We start from the raw sequence: 20,213 nt of genomic DNA on the forward strand, positions 1-20,213 counted from the left end.
TCTTTGCTGGAGGATCAAACAACAGTACAGTAATTATGACTGCAGACAAAAGTGAAGCGTGCTGGAGGATCCTTGGGGCAGCGTTTGTGTGAGATTTAGTCTGAATTATTGTATTGTTATTATTGTATTATTACCAAAAGTGTCTTATTAGCAATAAAGTCAACAAACTAAAAGAAAGAACTGACACTGTTCATACGTGTCTTCAAAATAAAGACCAAGATATCTTGAGGTTCTTTAACAAAGATTTAAAAAAAAACCCTACAAGTATACCTAAAAGAAATATTGTTGTATGGTGCTCACACTAAATTTGAAGAAAAAAACAAAACAAACACTCCACTTTATAATCAATTCATTTTGGTGGTTGGTGTAAAATAAACAAGCAACTTATCAATTTCCTCGCAATTACAGTATGTTCTAAAATAGTTTTTTACACGCCCATATTTTTACCTAACATGATTTGCTAATATATCAATCTAATTGTGCAAATAGTCAATATTTGCCTTAATAGCATTAATAAAACAGTTATTAACATTGGGTGCAGTGAAAAAACAACCTTTATTAAAGTAATTAGAAAGTAATGGAATGGAAGATGACCTTAAATTGTCAGTGGGCCATATACTGTACAACATGCTACAGTGTTTGAATGAGCCATTCAAAAAAATATAATAAAGCTCAGAAATATGACAAATTACAAAGAAGTGGTTATTGAAACACGTCCGTCTAGCATTTATTGTACACACCACTATTCTGTGATAAATACATTTTGTTTTGTAGATATATTACTGTACAGTGTTATTACAACGGCCGACCCAGAGGGCATGTGATATGAGGGCGGGTCTTTTTTAAAGCGGGTACCCTGAAAATGGTGAAAGACGTGTGTGTGAACCAATGAGAAACCAGTAAGCCATCTGAAGGAGGAGTCCTATACGAGACAACCAATGAATGAGAGGAGGGGGCGGGCCAACTTACAACGCTGCTTGCTGCCAGGGAAACGGAGTTCCCGGGGTGTGCGAGGAGTCCTGCCGGTCTACTGAAAACTCCCGCCATTTCAACACGGATTTAACCTCTTGCTTGAATCACGATACTTCAGCAGTAGTTCGGTGTTAACATAAAAAGCTTTGCGATTACGTTAAACAACATTTGTATGATACACAGAGACTTGGTTAGGGATTTGGACTGTGCGCCAGACTTACGGTGAACTGAGCGCTTGCCGCGAGTTTTATATCGGGGTGCTCTAGTCTACATCCTTTTGAGTTCATCCTAAGGAGTTTATGTAGTGACCAAGGAGCTCACCAGGACCAAGCACACATACGGCGGGAACGCGGTGCCAGAGGACCAGAGGATGACGCCATGAGACCGACGGCTAAACGCACTCTGTTATTGTTTTGCAACAAGATAGCAACCAGCGCGGCAAGCTAGCCAGCTAGCTAGCTAGCTGCTACACGTTGAGAGCCGGGCCTGCCGGCTGGAACGTGCGGTGGGCTACATCATTGGGTAATAGTGGATACATACCAAGGACATAAAGGCGTTTTCTGTGGTTTGTTTGCTCCTGAGAGATCAACATAGGGCTTGGACGTTCGTGTCATCTGAGGGATCGAAATGGCACCGCTTTTAGGCCGAAAACCTTACCCGCTCATTAAGCCGCTAGCTGAGCCACCAGGCCCGGGAGAAGAGGTCTACATCATCGAGCACACCAAGGAGGCCTTCAGGAACAAAGAGTATCCTTAACGTGATGGTTGTGTTAAGGCTCGATTCATCGAGCCGGTCGGTGGAGTGGGTCACTGTGTCATATGTCTACGTATTTTTTTACACCTATACACAAAGCCGTATTATATATTTATGACACCATGCGACATTTGTACTCCTAGGTTCTACTGAATGTACAGGTTACGTTTAATGAAAAGTGGTGTTCTGGTTCAATTGGTAACCATTTTAAGTAGTGACTTACGTCACATCGCTTTGCTTTTTCGTGCTAGTAACAGTAGATTTATAACTTCAAGAAAAAAAACAAAGTCTCTTTTATAAGCGCACGCGAGTAATTTTTGATTTAAAAATTAACTCGCCACATCAGGACGCAGAGTTAAAATGTGTACAAAGCATGACTTTTGCTGAATGACTGTTATTTAATTAAATCTCGTATTATTTTTGCTATAGTGACAGGTGTGTGCAATCAGTCTTGACCGATAGTGAAAACAATCACGTATAACCCGTTTATGACCCTTACATCCAGCGCCAGAGGAGGAAGTCTGTCACCAATTATAACGATCACCACCTTCACTGTGTCACTGTTAGCTTTGGCTCTACACGCACAGACACATTTACTTAATGCTTGTAAATAGGTGGACACTGGACATTGGATCCATTCAGCTATGGATGGGTCACCTTTAAACACAGAGGTGCTCTTTAGGCGTTGATCATTTTAATCTCCTCGACTGTCAGCTACCAATGCTAATAGTGCTAGCTACTAGCATGCAGCTAACTGTATTATGTCACAATAGGCACAGAGTGAAGCTGCTGCTTCAGTTAGCCGATGCTGGCTCACAGTGTTGCTGTTATATAATGGAGCAAGACAGCAGTATACATGTTTAGGGGCTATATTTATGCATTTGATGACACTTCAATGATAAGAGGTGCCTTTAAATTGTTAGGAAGCATTTGAAAACACTAACTAATAGAGCCCAAGTTATTGTATGGAAAGCTGCTGTTGCCCAATAGTTGCATCACTGATACCGTTGAAACTTTATACTTTTTTAAAATTATTATTAATTCATTATTACTATGCATTGACAATACGTATACTATTTTACAATCAGGGTACATAGACACAATAACACAGACTGACACTTGCTGGAGAAGTGAACATAAAGAATAAACACTAAAGAAAATATATATGCTAAATACAGACATAACTGAAAAGGGCACATACACAAGGCAATGATAACTCTATACATTTTGGTGGCTTTTTAGGTCTTTATTTATTCGAAGTGTCTATTGATACAAAAACGTATGTTTTCCGGACCTTTTCTACATAAGCATAATGTAAGCGTAAGGTGCGCACTTAAGGATTCTTCCTTCCGCTAACATGGGTTCATATATATTTTTTCATTTTGACATATTTAACAAAGAAAATTCCATATTTAAAAATACATATATGAAAAAAATAAACATTTTAGGGTATTTCGAGGGGGACCAAGAACATATAACATTTCACATACAGATACAGCAAATTATTAATTTTGTTTGATCAATTTAAGAGACTTGAAGTTATCGGTGAACCAAATATTAAAGACATTACACAAATGAGTCTTTCCATTTACAAGTATGAATAAAATGTTTACCTATTAAAGTAACAAGATTGATAACATCAGAGACACTTGTGTCCAGATTGTCTATAAAATAAATAATGTCAGCTGTGAATGTCAGACCAAAACACATTTGTCTTTTCACAACTAAAGAAATAAATGTAAATTACTTTCAGTGGAGGATAACCAGAAGTGCATGGGTCACGATCAAAGTTGAATTTTTTATGTACAAACTCCAACAGAAATAATCTTAATCTTACTTTATACACTTGACATTGTTAATAAATGCAACCTGCCATTACCTCTTAAGAGCTCCCATCCTTTTTTCAAATGGCAGTTTTTAACTTCGATCAGTTTTTCTAAATGTTCTAGTTTGTACTTTAAGTGTAACCTGCTCTATTATTACTGTAATGAGTGACACCGGTTGGTTGAATGGATACGTATGTCATATCGGCATATAAGATGGTGAGCTATTATTGTAATATGTTAACGTTAGTGTTGTAGTCCTTGACGAGCCGCTTGCAGAGAATTTGAGGCACGCTTGCAGAGGTACAGTGAACGTATCTGGACGTGTAAGAGTACTGGAAGCAACCAGCTGACGCACAAAGAAGCATGGGAGGAGGAACAAGAAGTCACAGAACTGTCAGTATAACATTATACCACACGGTTTGATTTTATCCACTAGATATTTGGTAGCTTTACTACATTTTCATCTGGAAACACATTGTAAAATGTTCATGGATGAAGATTTGGCTGTGGTGGTGGTGGTAGGAGGGCTCATTGTCTCCCAACGTCCATTAAAATGTCAGGTCTCAAATGACAAAAGATGTGAAAACCAATGTTTTGAAACATTATTCCTAAACACTAGTGGAGCACTGTGAGCAAAGACACGTACTCCCCCAGTGAAGGTCACAAGGCTTATTTACGGTTTCACTATGATTGGATAAGCCCAGTGCTCCGCCTCTCATTCTATTTTAGAGGGTGCGTGAGATTGAGTCATCCTTGAAGCTACAATAGTGCGTTGGCTTTTTTTTTCAGTGTCAAAATATGTCGTGAACTAAGGCGAAAACGATACTTTATTTTGATTTTTTTCATGGCAACTATTGTTGGTTTTGATTATATAAACACACAGGGATTATCTCAGGCCTAAACCAGGAGGTGTTACAGGAAAGAATGAGCGCAGCAGCTCTCAGCTGGTTCAAGTCACTCAAGATAAAACACTGTAATTAAGCTCTGTCTAAATATATCTGTGAAGAGATGTCTACTGGCCCCATTTAGGCCATTGTTTCTCAGTTATGTAATCCAGTAGAGTGGCTGGAGCTGCATTTGGAATCACAGAAAATAAACCATGTACAGATGAGCAGTGTTGTCAACATGAGTTTGTTGTATATTTGTATTTACTGATCAATCCTGTTTTGTGTTCAGGCTTCAGGAGGAATATCCTGAGTGGTTCGAGAAACCAGTACTTGAAAAGGTCCACCACAACACAGTGTCACTAGACAAACTAGTGGAGATGGCCTGGGTGGAAGTTCTGACAAAGTACGCTGTGGGTGAAGAGTGCGACTTCTTGGTTAGTTGGACTTTATCCTATGAATATTGTTTTATGTCTTACCTGGGTCATAAAAAGTCAATACAAATCACTAAATCATATTCCTACTTTGTTGCCTAATAAACATTAATGTTCCTTAAGTGGATCCCAGCACTAAAGAAATTTTTTTGTAAACACTTGTATTTTAGTTGATTTTTTTAAAGGTTTGTATATTGGTAAATTCTGACTTACAAACGTGTCTATCTTCAGGTGGGGAAGGACAAAAGTTTAAGAGTGAAGGTGGTAAAGATCCATCCATTAGAAGAAAACCCTGAGGGGGATCCAGGGGACAAGAAGCTGGAAGGTGCCTGTGACTCTCCATCCAGTGACAAAGAGAATGCAAGTCAGGAGAACCAGAGGAAAGAGCCTCCCCCCAGAGAAGAAGAGAGCAGGAGGGAGAGCCTGAGTTAGTACCCTTGGCATTATTTAGTTGTTATACAGCTGCTAGAACCAAGGACGTGTGCTAATACTCTCCTGGTAAATCAGGTTCTGTTTTGACCAGATGCATTTTGTTTGACTTTTCCTCTCATTTCACTTTGTTGTCTTATTTTTATCCCCCGCTATAAAGTGTGGAAGGGGGATATGGGTTTGAGCTCTGTCCGTTCATCCGTCCAAGTTAAAGGGGACAGTTTTTCTCAGAAACCGTTTGAAATAGAATAACCAAATTCAGTGTGTGGCTTCAGGGTATCAATACCTTGATGGAGGTCGAAAATGAGAAGCGCGCAATTTTTTTTTCCGGCGTTATTGCCCTTGTTTTTGTGTTTTTTTACTCTGTTCGAGGTATCTTCAAAGGGGACAGCTTTTCTTAGAAACCGTTTAAGACAAATAGTTATATTATCACATTTTCTTATGTATACATCTAAGTTCTTAGATTTAGGACATTCAGGAAAAGGTTGTGAGTTATAATGACAACCAATCTGGTGGGGGATGTTGATGACTCTCTTTTTGTTAACAAATAATTTGGTGATAAAAGGCCTTTAAAATTCCTAAATTGTTTTCCACTCAGGTGATAGAGCCCGACGTTCTCCAAGGAAACTTTCTACTGCCACAAAAGAGGAGAAGAAAAAATGGGTGATGCCCAAATTCCTTCCTCACAAGTACGACGTCAAACTCATTAACGAGGACAAGGTATGTCTTGTGCTCTTACATCAGCAGACAATGTATAAACTGGTTTGTCATGAATGTTATACTGGGCTCTACATTTCAAGTATTTCACTCATAAAAAACCAATAGTTTAATAATTAAGTGGCACATTGTGGGAGTAAACGGGTCTAATGTTTTCTATTTCAGTGGCTGATGTGTTTCATCATTCATTTCATCATTTTTTTACCTGACAAAACTTAGCTAATTTTATGCCAGTGAGAATTTGTTTTCAAGTGAGGGTATAATGGTAAATGAGCTCATCAGAAGTAATCTTTGTTGGGTAAGTTAGACATGGAGTTTTGTTGAGTTTCCTTGGTGATTTGAAGATGACACTGGTTAATGAATGTAAATGTAAATACTATATATTCTAAACTGGAGCAATAAATGACAATATAGTTGAGTGAAACTAGACTGAAACTAAGACTGATAACTTAAAGACTGTGTAAAGCAAATTAATTTTCCATTTGCCATTTTCTTCTAAACACAATAAATAAGTCATGAATGTATTCCTTAAAACATATTAAAAAAAAAAAAACTTTCAACCATTTACAATTTAATTGTGGAGCTAGGCTTCACAAACTGTGTTTCAATCTTCTGTGTTCTGGATTTAATGGGGGCGTTATGTAACAAAGCTGTCATTAGCATAATCCCGACCCTGCTGCTGAAGCGCATAAATATATTCAGATAGCTAACCAGTATCAACCAGTCTAGCTTCCATTGTTACTGTAGGTTACGTCCTCCTTTTAATACACGGAGGTGGTTCCAGTGCCTCGAACTGACACGCCCCCATCGTTTTTCCGTGATTTTGAGACCTAATTTTGAGACTTTTTTTTTTCATCTTTCAAATTTGGCTGATTGGTCAATGACACACGTTTCTGTGGTGTGACACACTCATTACACAAATTTATTTCTGCTTTAATTATGTATTATTTTTATTAGACAAACACATTTATAACATCTTCTGTTACAGGTGATCAGTAACGTACCAGTCGACAGTCTGTTTAGAACAGAGCGACCTCCAACCAAGGAGATAATGCGTTACTTCATCAGACACTATGCTCTCAGGCTCGGGATGACAGAAAGTGCGCCCTGGGTGGTTGAAGATGAATTGGTTAAAAAGTTTAACTTGCCCAGCAAATTATGCGACTTTCTTCTGGACCCTCATAAGGTAATTTACTTTAAGTACCTCTGAAATGGATTCCCCCCCACCCCCCCAAATTGTTGTTTTTTTACTCACATTTGTGTCTGTCTATAGTTTTTAGCTGATAATCCCTCTCTGAAACGCAAGAGCTTGACATCAGATGGAAAACCAAGTAAAAAACTCAAAACCCCTGACACTCCAGGAGAAGAGTCAGGCAATGAGAAAGGAGGGAAGAAAATGAAGGATTCTTTCAGCATGCCCCTCACTCCGAGCATCTGGGGACACATGCAGGTGAGCCAGCTTCGATCCATATCGCACTGTTTTTGTTCATATGTGGAGGTTTCGCTTATTCAGAACAGTGTTGTTTTTTTGTCAATGATGACGACGAAATTATTTTATTGACATTAACAAGATGGTGACGAGCTAAACGTGGCTCTTTTATGAACAAAACATGACGATATACATGGTTGAGTTTTCGTTGACATGACGAGACTGGATTAAGTTTAAGTCATTAATGGAACAGGGCAGGAAATCATAACATTTGCCGAAAGCCTATTTTTATACCGTATTTACAGATGTTGCTCACTGAGGACACCTGCTGTTCATTATTTATGGGGTGTTTTTTTTTAGAATATTAGACCCACTTTAGTCATTTTTAAAAGCCCTTTGTGCTGTAGATTCTACCATGACTACCCGTCAACATTGAGCTGTGTTACTTTGACTACCTGTTAACATTGAGCTGTGTTACCAGACTACCTGTCAACATTGAGCTGTTGACTCTGAGAGAACCTATGACATCATCAAGATATGCACAAGTGGTGTTTTCTCATTTTTAGTAAGCCAGAACATCACCAAAATCTAATCACCTGTTCCTTGTCTTATCAACATATCCTGAAAATTTCATTCAAATGCATTCATAACCTTTCAAGCTATCTTGTTAACAGACAGATAGACAAACGCAGGTCAGGAGATCAAATTTCCTAAAAGAAACCCTAAACATATATATATATTTTAAAAAAAAAGATAAAATTATTGGAATTATGGTTTTTGTTAAGGTGCTCAATTAGTCTGTCTATTAGTAAATAAAATATTTTGGTTTTCCACTCAAGATGAAGAACTCAGGAAGTCCCAAGAAAGGAGAAGGAAAGAGCAGCACACCCAGATCTGGCAGGAAGTCCGGGGAACACAAAGACGGAAAGAGAAGTAGGAAAAGTAGTGATAAGAAGCTCAAGGTTCTCATGGCCTCCAAAAAAGATGGCAAGGCTGGTTCAAAGACGCCAAAGATGAAGCAGATGACTCTGCTTCATCTGGCAAAAAGTACCCCTGCAGGAAGTCCGAAGAAGAGAGTCCGCAGCACATCGACGGGCACGCCGAAACTCGGGAAGCCACTGCCCCCGATGGCTCTCCACCTCCTCCGCTACTATAAAGAACACAAGGGAAAGGAGGATAAAAAGAACACAATTTCTTCTCTCATTTCTAAAGCAGCCAAGACTTTGTCCCCTGAAGATCGTGGCCGCTTGCCAGAAGAGCTCAGAGAGCTGGTGCAGAAACGCTGGGAGCTTCTAGAGCAGAAGAAGCGATGGGCAGCCATGAGTGAAGAGGAGAGAAATGTAGAAATGAAGAGGAAGCGGGAGGAACAGAGAGAGAAATTTAGAGAAAAAGCCAAGGAAAAACGCAAGAAGGAGATGCTGGTCCGTCAGGAACAGTCTCGCAGATATGAGGACCAGGAGATTGAGGATGGCAAAAACCTGCCCACATTCAAGCTGGTGGACATGCCCGAGGGGCTGCCCAACACTTTATTTGGCAGCGTGGCTATGGTCGTGGACTTCCTTCACTGCTTTGCAGGGCTGTTGATGCCAGACGATCAGTATCCAATCACAGCGCTCGCATTGATGGAGGCACTGGCTGGTGAAGGGTCCGGCTTCCTTTATTTGAACCGAGTGTTGGTCGTGCTGCTACAGACACTGTTGCAGGACGAGCTGGCTGAAGGCTACAGTGAGCTTGACATGCCCCTATCTGAAATCCCGCTCACTATGCACTCTGCATCAGAGCTGGCACGGCTGTGCCTGCGACCGTGTGATACCCATGGTGAGGAAAGTGGGAAGGGCTCGGAGGATTCGGGGCCAGTGGGCAGCTTCGATGACGTGGTGACTATTGAATTCTTGGAGAAACTTGAAACTGTGGAAGTGTTTGAACTCAGCGCAGAGGAGAAGGTCACCCTCCTCGTAGCCCTTTGCCACCGCATCCTTATGACGTACTCTGTGGAGGATCATGTTGACGCCAAGCACCAGCGAGCGGCTGAGCTCTGGAAGGAGCGTCTAGCCATGTTGAAAGAGGTCAATGATCGCAAAAGGGCGGAGAAGAAGATGAGGAAGGAGATGGAGAGCAAAGGTACGTTTAGAACTAGTTTTAAATCAACAATATTTGATATTAGGGAGCAGGTTTTGGGTCAATTATAATTTTAATTGCAACTGATAATTTGTTTCTGTTCTGATAATTGACTTTGTATTTGTAAATGTCATGAAAATTCTATAAAAAACTCAATTACAATTTAATTAAATGCAAAATTGGGTAACCATGTTACAGTTCTATGGCTTACACACACATAGTTCACAATTATTAAAATATGTTTCATATAAAGTTGACCTGTCTTTTCTCTTGAGGATCATTTTAACCTTTTTTAAATAATATAAATCTATATATACTATACTGACACTAAAAAGGCTCAGACGCCCACACCAAAAATACTAAAACCTATATTCTCATGGATAAGGAAGGTTAACAATGTAACGATGATATGAAAAACATATTGGATGATGGATAATATTTTGTAGTGCATTTTACAGCTGATTAAAAACATATAAACTTGCCAGTCAATGTAATTGTAATTGAGTTGTAATTGAACATTTATAAGTGAAGATGTTATTGTGATTGACCCCAACTCTGAAAGGGATTGCTCCTCTAGCTTGTAGGAATTGTTAGGAAGAGAATGGCTGTGTTGCTTGAATCCACACTGCTACACTTAAACATTGTAACTATTAGCATTAAAAAATAATAATGAAACCGTGCCTATTCAACACAAATGTACGATGTAATCATTTAATATAATTTAATCCAAGCTAAGGTATTAAATGTTGAATTTCTGTTTTTTTTTATTTTGGCTAAAGATGAAAAGAAAAAAGATGTCAGTACAAAGAAGGAGAGTAAAAAGGAAACTGCGAAGGTGGAGCCGGAGCCGGAACCAGAGGACATGATCAGCTCAGTGAAGAGTCGGCGGCTGATGTCCATGCAGGCCAAGAAGGAGAAGGAGGAGCAGGACAGACTAAACAAAGGTAAATAATTTAAGATGTGAAAGTTAGAGTTTTACATGTAACTTTACTGCTCAATAGTCTGTGTTTTTGTGCTCTTTAGTATTATGTTGCCCTTGGCTCTATTCAGTGCTTCATGTGTTGTCTTCTGCTTGTAGAGCGCATGGAAAAGGAGGCAGAAGAAGAGCGAGCTCGCCGACAGAAGGTTGCAGCTGAAAAGGCTTTTCATGAGGGCATTGCTAAAGCCAAACTAGTGATGCGTAGGGCACCGCTGGGAACTGACCGAAATCATAACAGGTCAGTCAATGTGCTGCGTAAAGACAACATTTACTTTAAAAAAAAAAAAAAAACCTATATTATGACACAGGCAAGTAGAGCTGATTGACCCACAACTAGGTAGGTGAGGTGGGGTAACTTTGACTAAAATGTCTTACATAATTTCAAAAAATAGGGAAAAAATCTGAAAAACTAAGGTTTAAATGGTATTAGTTGAGCTGGTGAACATTTTATGGATATTTAGTCTTCAATATGTGTAATGCAGAGATTCTTCGAGAAAAGAAAATTCATTATCTGAAACCTGAAGAAAGTGAAGGAGACTTTTTATTTTACAGCGTTTTGCCTTAGTGGCTTATCTGATTATTGTTGGCACATGAAGTTATTTAACTTTGACAGGAACACATCTATTTATTGTCCGTCTGTCAACAATGTATTTTTTTTTTTTTTTTTTTTTTTTAAGGCTGGCCCTTTGTCAGAAAATGATAATAATAATAATCAAAACAAAAATGCATTATTTGTGATTATGTTTTGGCTTTTTGTTTGGAAAAAAAGAAACAATCATGAACTGCTATGTTTTTACTATTATGATACGTTTCCTTTCCTCGTGGTATGTAAATGTTTTATAAATATAACTGGATGACCATGTGATGTTTTTGTCCAGATATTGGCTCTTTTCTGACGTGGTTCCCGGTCTGTACATTGAGAAAGGTTGGGTGCATGAAAGCATCGACTACAGCTTCACTCCTCCACCAGAAGACAAACCAGCAGAACCCGAGGTAGAGGAAGAATATGATGGAGAGACGGTTCCAGAATCTCTTGGTACGTGCTACGAAAAATTAAATTGATCTTTTCTGCAATTTGCTCAGTAGGTCCTTGAAATATTTAAGCTTAAAAATTGCATAACATCTTTGTTTGTGCAAAGGTTTTGCACACATTGGCTTTTCACAACTATACAGACTCTTCCCCAAATTTTTCAATAATTTTGCAAACTGTATTATTTTATCCGTTCTTAAGACTTATGGGATTCATTTACACATTTGAAGTGCCAAGTAGTCTTAATGCAGTGTCAAGGCTGTGTGTATTATGTGTATGCGTTTGAGATGTATATATTTAATAGAATTAAACTAACATCAATTGTTGCAGAAGCTGAAAAGGAAGATGGAAGTGTTGATGGTGGTGCAAGTGAAGGCTTTCAGCAGGGACCGGTCGTAGACGTTTGTATAGAAACTACTATTCCAAAGCAGGGACAGAACCTGTGGTAAGAAGCCTCCTTTTCTCATTTGATTATCTGATTATTTTATTATCTTTTATGTGAACCTTTTTTTTTTTTTTTAGCTTTTCTTAAATTAATCTTCAATTTTTTTTTTAATTCAGGTTTGTATGCGACAATCTCGCTGACTTGGAAGAGCTAGTGGACAGTCTTCATTCTCAGGGGGCCCGAGAAAGTGTGCTGAAGACCAAAATTCAAAGCAGGTAAATCAACAATAATAATTATTCTATTCCATCTCAACAAATTGCTGCACCTCTTTAGGCGGTGACTGAAATGTTAAAGTTTTTCAAACAGCCTCTGAAAGTACTTTCCCAGGAAACGTTCTAAACACAGATTCTGTTCCAGTTGTTTCTAACACATCAGTGTTTGAAATGTAAAATGGTCCTTTCCCCTTCTTCAGGTACCAGGACATTGTGCACTCCATACATCTGACCCGTAAAGGTAAATTGGGCCTCAGGACTTGTGATGGCTACGCCGAGCTGCTCAAATATTTGCGCAGTGATATCCAGGAGGTTGCATCGCGACTCCAAAAAGGAGGACTGGGATACCTAGACGACAACGTAGACATGGAAGAACAGGTAAGATAGTTTTCTCAGCTGCTTGCACTATTCAGGGAATCCGTACACTGTTTATTAGGATTAGGCATATTTTTATCAACACAAACAATTTTTGTGCTACAGTTAAAGGCATCCAGGGTTCTTGCCAGTGCTGTTGAGCGTAGGGGCCCCATACGGTGTAATTTTTCTCCCCTATGGAGCGATGGCGCCCCCTAAGTTCAGTATTCAGCAACGTAGGGGAGATTTTCTCTTGTTTTTTCCCCTTTTTTAATCGGTACCGTCATAATAATTGTTGCACACTTTCGACCTCCAGATGTGTACGGGTTGTTTTAACCCTATTTTTAATTTGAGTAACCCAGAAACACCTGAGGACCCCTGCAGTCACATGGCTGCCCCCAATCCTGCCTGTGTGCACCGTCAAATATAAACAGTGCTTCAACCAGACGTAGCGCACATGAAGCTGCTGTGTGTGTTCGAATATTACTGCAGGTCCCACATTATACCTCATTTAAAATTGAAAAGCGCGTCTAGGAATCAGTCTTTTATATCCAGTTATTTCTTGTCCCTATAGTGTGTGTGAGTATTTATTAGTTTAGGACCTACACCAAGGATGAGTAACTTTCTAACTACGTTCATCATCACCAACTCAACAAATAACTTTTAGCATTTAAGTAAGGCTGGAACGCAGATAAAAAAAACTTTAGCTTTACTTTTCCACGCTAGTAGTGCTCGTTTGCACGCCACGTGATCCCCCCTATGCTGTGGAAAATTCCTGGTGAAAACTCTGGCATCATTTGTGTTTTTAAAAAAAAAAATCAATCAAATTATTTTAGTATGACATAGAAAACAAATTCTCCTGGACGTTAATGCACTTGTTCTATATCAAATGTGTCTTGTATTTAGAAATATCAGTTGTTTACTTGGCTTTGTCATCTACCTCACAGTTAAAAGACACGGAGAGCTTGAAAGACTTTGGTGAATGTATCATCACCATTCAGGCCTGTGTGATCAAGAAGTTCCTGCAGGGCTTCATGGCCCCAAAGCAGAAAAAGAAGAAGAAGCAAGCAGGGGAGGAGAACAGCAAGGCTGAAGAGGTAGACGAGGAAAAAAAACTAGCAGAAGAAGCCAGGGTAAGAGAACAGAGAAGTGTCGGTGCATTTTTCAGCCTGACGAGCTGCCATCAAAAAGTCAACAAAGTTGTATTTTTTTTTACACTAAATTGTCCCTGTTTTTAGGTTGCAACAGCACTGGAGAAGTGGAAGACTGCGATCCGAGAAGCCCAGACCTTTTCCCGCATGCACGTGCTTTTGGGAATGTTGGATGCGTGCATTAAGTGGGACATGTCTGCTGAGAACGCTCGCTGCAAAGTTTGTCGTAGAAAAGGTTGGAATTATTCATTCTGTTGTGTTAAAATGTGTTTAGTGTTATCTGAGGGATATCACATGTAGCTGGAGACAGTGAGAGCTTTGATCTTTGACTGTATTTTGCAGCATTTGTGTCTTCAATTTTGGATGTTAGATGACTGATGTTGCCCCATAAATTAACTATTTGGGCTCCTCTCTCTTTGGGTGAATAATCATTGCACTAGTCAAAGAAATGTCTTCAGGAATTCATCTGTACTGCAACTGATAGAGTAGTGTAGGCTTAATTACAGACAGGGCAGCAGGCTCAGAGCACAGCATACACTCAGTGTATGCAGGGATTTGTGGTTACTTACTTGCACAGCCACCAAAGCACTAGCAACATGTGGTTAAAACTGCCAGTGTTTTGAAACATAAAACAAAGAATAGGTAAAGCCTGGATATTTGTGCTGAGATGTGGGAATAAGATTTGATATCTTATGCTAATTCTTTTAATCCAGGTGACGATGAGAAACTCATCTTATGTGATGAGTGCAACAAAGCCTTCCACTTGTTCTGCCTCCGACCGGCTCTGTACCGAATTCCTGAAGGGGAGTGGCTCTGTCCGGCCTGCCAACCCACGATGGCCAGACGAGGTTCTCGTTCCAGGTGAGTACCTGTTAAACTTTTTTTTTTTTTTTTTTTTTTTTGTTTTTTTTTTTAATTTATTTATTTTTATGCAAACTTTTTTAAACTGTTTTTTTTCTCGTAGCACTGTATGTAGTATAGTGAGTAGGCTTTACATATGGACTATAAGCAACAGCAGGTTTTGCGATGCCACTGTCAGTAAATATGTATTTGCTCCTAATGCTAATGCTAATGCTAATGGAGGCTTCTTGTAGTTCCGGTGTGGTCTGCCTCCGCAGCTTCATCTCCAACTCTGTAGTTGCTTCACAGTAATCATTGAGTCTGACATTCGACTCTGGTTTGATTCAACAGCTGCAACGTTTATTTTGCCAATCATTAAAGATGACATACAGCTTATAATCGATCTGCTTCAGTCTCACACACTCCCTCACTCCACACACTGGTCGAGCGACTAGGGCATTCATTCACAGTTAAAGGGCCACGCACTCACAGACACAACAAATGTTATGTTCAGGTCCTGCATGGAAATTCTTCAACTCCTCCACTCCCTCACAGTCATTAGGCTGCGTTTAGGTCCCAAAAAATGGTACCGTTTGACTTTCCGTGAATCCGCATCAGGTAGTACTAAAGAAATTCGGTCGGTACCTAAAAGAAAAACAACCTGAATTCATATGATGGGATTGGTGATTGTTTTTTTAATTTCACTGATCGGTGACCGGTCCAAAAATCCTGACCGTGTAAAGCCTAGTAGTGAGTGTTGTCCAGCATCTGTTATTTTTTAGGTCAAGATCAAATGTCTAAAATCCATCAAACGGGGATTGGCACCGCTAGCAAGTGTGCCTTAGTTGGAAGACTACTGCATCAAAGGTTACACAGTAGGACAAACCTTGTAGACTCACCACTTAGTTGATCAGTTGGCCAATGGTTTGAAACAAACAACAAGAGCTGGGTGTCCTGTTAATTTTTAGTGCTTTGCTGTGGTTACAGGCAGGAGTTCAGGGTTAGTAGAATTATAGATCCATGGACACTCTATAGCCAACCACTCAAAGATTATGAAAAGAGTGTGGGGACATTTACAGTTATGATACACTTTACGCTATTACTGTAGAGCCTTCATAGAAATTCAGACTGGTTTCTCTCACATACAGAATGACTTGATTGTCTGATTCCATTATTTTGTTAATTACATTTATTTTTTTCTTTTAAAAAAAAAAAAAAAAAACACTTATTAGGCTCCGTTTGCTTTCAAACTGCATATTTCCAAGCTCCAAAATGATAAAAACTCTGCAGCTACAAGAGCTGCTAATTTTTATGGCACTATAACTCAAATCGTGCATTGATATTATTTTCAGCCAACTGCAAATGAGTGTTTATGGCTCACCTCATGCCAGCGAGTCCTAGTTCTTTATGCACTGTTGTAACCATTTCATATCATTTTCCCCAATCTGGTAAATTCACCATTAAACATGTAAATAACTTAGACAAGCATATTCACATCTCATCACTGGTCCAAGATGGTTCACAAGATCGATATTGATGTATTTTCAAACTGAATATAATAGAAAAAATAGATAAGACTCTAAGCACTGCTCTTTATGCTTGGTAGACATTATTAGTGCTAAATAAACTGTGCATTAGATCTGTGATGGTGGAGAAGATCATTACCTCCATGTTTATCTGCATGGAATCATTGCCACTTTTTTAAAAAAATGGCTTGCTTATTTTTTTTAGAAACTATAACCAGGACACGGAAGAAGAAGAGGAAGAGGAGTCTTCTGTGGAGGAGGAGTCTGAAGATGAAGAGGATGAGGAGGATAATGACTATATAGCAATGGGACACAGCTGTAAGTATTAGGGATTTAAACCTAAATGTCAGGGTTTAAGCATCTCATCCTGGTTGCACATCATGGTCGGTAATCAGATATGGAATTGTTGATTGACTGCAGCTCATTCTGTTAAATTAATATTAAGTTGTTTCATCCAAAACTCAGCATTGATTTCTGTCACAGTGGGTGACAAAAAGTTAGTGCAGGTGATATTGTTCATAGGTTTACTGAGAGGGAATGAGAAGAATGCTGACGGGGACTGTGGCTCCTGCCCTCTTCCTACCTCCATTGTCTGTGTGTTGGTATTTAGCACATCTCAGGGCTTTGAAGCTCTGGTTGTGTCACTCTGGCTTCACTCAGCGTATGTGGCAGGATAATCCATGAATGTGTCTGTGAAAGACTAAGATCAGAAAAGATCTCTGAAGCCATTGATGGACTAGTTTTAGAATTTGCTAATGTAAATTTCCGTCCATGCTGACTTGGGAATGGTTTAAGCCAGTGACATGATGGTGATGTAAAATTTACTAAGAATGTAGGTTTCTTTAGCAGAATTTGAAAAAGTGATGATTTCTGATTGCTTTTGTCATTTCAGTGAGACCAAGAAAGAAGATGAAGTTAGCTTCTTCTCGTCCAAAGACCTCAAAAAGTAAATCTAAGAAGACGCCTTCTTCCAGCAGTAAGCAGCGAACAGGCCCCAACAGCCCTGCAGACATAGAGGAACTGGTAAGAAGCAGACACTAGCTCTCAATTATTCTTTTTTTCCTTTTGAACAATGAACTATTTATCAAACAGTTCCTTTAACTTGGTAAGTATGTTGAGAAGGAATTGTTCCATAACTGCTGGTCTTGTGTGTTTCCAGGTGCGACAGAGTTCTCAAACAGGAACGCGTAGGCAGGAGCTGGAGCTGGAGAAGTGTGAGGAAATCCTCAAGAAACTAATGAAGTTCAGATACAGCTGGCCATTCAGGTGAGAGAAAGACGTCAGTGAATCTAAAAGTTCTGTCATGAGACGCTGTTCTATCCTCTGCCTAGAGTGACATGCATTATGAACCAGTAAAGTCATTTAACAGTCGGGGGTTGGGCATTTCTATTTGAGCATTTCTTCAAGTAATTCTGTCATTTTTCAGTCATGGCAGATAAGGATGTCTGCATTTCAGCACCAAAAAAATTATTCTGCTTTGCTACGATTAAATTACATATCCAGAAATTATTTTGGCTGAAACTGTATCACCGAAATAAATTGGTAAGAATTTAGCAATTCTGATTTCAATATCGATACTGCTTATCGATTTGATTCTTTACCGATTCTCATTGGGTGATAGAATTAAATAATTTTTATTATCTTATCTCTGTCTCTTTAATTTCCTGCTGGGATATCAGCTCTATTTTAATCCACCAGGTAAGGCAGATCTATTTATAGATTCCCTGGATAATAATATATACAATATATGACACTTTGGCTACAAACATTTGGGAATATTTACAGTGCTCCTTTTGAACTTGAACAACTTGATTCAAAACTAATTCAGACATAAATCAAATCGTTATTCGGTAAAAAAAAAAAAAAAAAAAAAAAAGAACATATTAACCAAGAGTACAGCTGCACTTATCAACTGTGGTAGATGAACTATTTTTGTGCAGAAAAATTATAATGTTTGCCTCGTCAGGAAGGATACGAGATGGTACTGGACTTCCAGCTGTGGAGAACATCCTTTCAGATGGTGTTTAGGATGCTTGGACACAGAGATATTTCTCAGCTAAAGCTGACACCATTGGGAATTTGTCCCTCTTCATCCACCACCAGAGGGTGGCGCTGTCTTTGGTTGGGATGGGAGGAAGGCTTCTATATAGTTGGACTTCTTCATCCACTCTTTGGACTATGTAGGGCCCTATAAAATCCACGTTAACGGGATCGCGGAAGGAATCACGGAATCGAACGGTGAAAACAGAATTCTCTGTCACCTGAATGTTTTTTTTTTTTTTTTTTATGGGGAAATGTTTTTTGGGGGGTCTGCTCATCAGGTACACTGCCCGCCCCCCGTCCCATCCTGGCCGCTTCAAACAGGCTTCAAACTCCGCCTAAACCACCTGAAACACTGTCTAAACTGCCAAAAACTACGCAAATCATCACTGACTCCTAAATACAGAGCCACCGGTGCCCGTTTAACTTTATGGTGTCTGTGAATCTCCGTTCGTTTCTCGTCTAGAGCAGCTTCACCTGCTCAGAGTGTTTAAACAACACGCTGCTAGCGTGTGACATCATCACGTATTTGCGACGTAAGAGGAACCGATAAGCGGAATTAACAGGCAAGCAAACGAACGATTCCTAGGAATTGGATTACTGGGAATTGGTTTTCAATTCTCATCCCTAATTGTCGGTGCATCACTACTTCTAATTAAAAATTGTACTATTAAGTAACCAATGTGTTTGTGCTCTCATTTCAGAGAGCCTGTTTCCACAGAGGAGGCCGAGGACTACTTGGAGATCATTTCACAGCCCATGGATTTCCAGACGATGATGGAAAAGTTCAGCCAACGCTCTTATCGCCACGTCCAGGACTTCCTGGAAGACATGAAGCTAGTTTTCTCCAACGCAGAGGAGTACAACCAGCAGGGCAGCACCGTGCTCTCCTGCATGGAGAAGACTGAGCAGACCTTCATTGAGCTGCTCCAGAAGCTCCTGCCCACCCTGAGCTACCTCCGCCGACACTCCCGTAAGCGCATTAGCCAAGCACCTGCAACATCTGATGATGAAGAGGAGGAACAAGAGAGTGAAGAACAGGAAGAGGAGCCAAAGAAGAAGATGCAGAACGGTAAATCGAGCAGAAAGCGCACCAGAACCAGTCGAGGGCAGAAGGACGAGCAGAGTGATCAGGATGAGGAGGAAGATGAGAGCAGGAGGAAAAGTAAGCGTTCCTCAGCCACCTCCAGAAAGAAGGATTACAGGGAGCACGACAGCGATGGTGAGCAGGACACACGCAGAACTCGTCAAAGGGGAAAGCAAAGTGTTCCCAGGGAGGCGAGTAGTGATGAGGAGGGAGGATCCACCCGGCAGCGACATTCCAAGAGACTCAAACGCTCCTGAACCCAGAGCCAGTTAGCCTTTGCTTTAAGGAATGGTCCTGCTATAGCCAGCGGCACACAATCCTCAGAATACATTTGTTTTTTAACTTTTTGTATTTCTTTTCATACTTTGGGAAATACCAGAAGAAAACTGATTTATATTTGTACCTGTTTATAATTGGTAATTTTTTTTTTTCTTCTACATTAAAGACAAATGAAGCTTTTGAGATACTGGAGATTTTTTTGGAGCTCCAGTTTTAGTTCCATATGGGCAAATTTTGGCCCTTTGTAATTGGACTTGAGTTTAGTTTTCCTTGAGCACTGGAACAGTGTAAAACAGCCCTTTCCTCACTCCGGGCTCACACACACACACACACACACACACAGTGGAGCCAGAGCTTTACTGCAGTGTTTGTGCTTTCACTGCCTACTAGAGGTATGGGTCCATGCACCTGTAATCCCTGAGGTCTTTCACCTGTAAATTGCTTTTCTTACTCAACATTGTCCATTTAAGGCCACCTTTGGTTAGTTGAAAATCTGTAGCTGAAGATGTTAGATTTTTACTAGCAGTAGAAGTTTTTTTTTGTCCCTCAGCCTGGGTAGAAGATCCTATAATGTTGTTTTTAAATGACACTTTCAGTCCTGTTTAATTTGATCCTTTAATCTCAGCTCTTGGTGTCAAGATGACAACAGGAAAGTGACTGGGAGCTTGTTTTCCTCCTCTTCCCTCTGGAGTGCCTGTTCACTTTAAC

The 20,213-nt window shown here is 39.8% G+C and overlaps 1 protein-coding gene across 1 annotated transcript; it reads left to right on the forward strand.

Moving 5' to 3' along the window:
* The first annotated feature begins 988 nt into the window (after positions 1-988).
* baz1b (bromodomain adjacent to zinc finger domain, 1B) lies at positions 989-19,670 on the forward strand. Its single transcript, XM_028464659.1, has 21 exons — positions 989-1,718; positions 3,828-3,944; positions 4,728-4,872; positions 5,101-5,296; positions 5,897-6,018; positions 7,004-7,201; positions 7,289-7,465; positions 8,284-9,565; positions 10,342-10,506; positions 10,641-10,779; positions 11,420-11,577; positions 11,902-12,016; positions 12,133-12,231; positions 12,429-12,606; positions 13,530-13,715; positions 13,821-13,968; positions 14,447-14,594; positions 16,305-16,417; positions 16,992-17,122; positions 17,259-17,365; positions 18,844-19,670. Exons 1-21 carry the CDS (start codon positions 1,600-1,602, stop codon positions 19,481-19,483), a joined length of 4,683 nt encoding a protein of 1,560 aa, XP_028320460.1. The 5' UTR covers positions 989-1,599; the 3' UTR covers positions 19,484-19,670.
* The last annotated feature ends 543 nt before the right edge of the window (positions 19,671-20,213 follow it).

Source organism: Gouania willdenowi, chromosome 13 (assembly GCF_900634775.1).
Source record: "Gouania willdenowi chromosome 13, fGouWil2.1, whole genome shotgun sequence".
Taxonomy (NCBI): Eukaryota; Metazoa; Chordata; class Actinopteri; order Blenniiformes; family Gobiesocidae; genus Gouania; species Gouania willdenowi.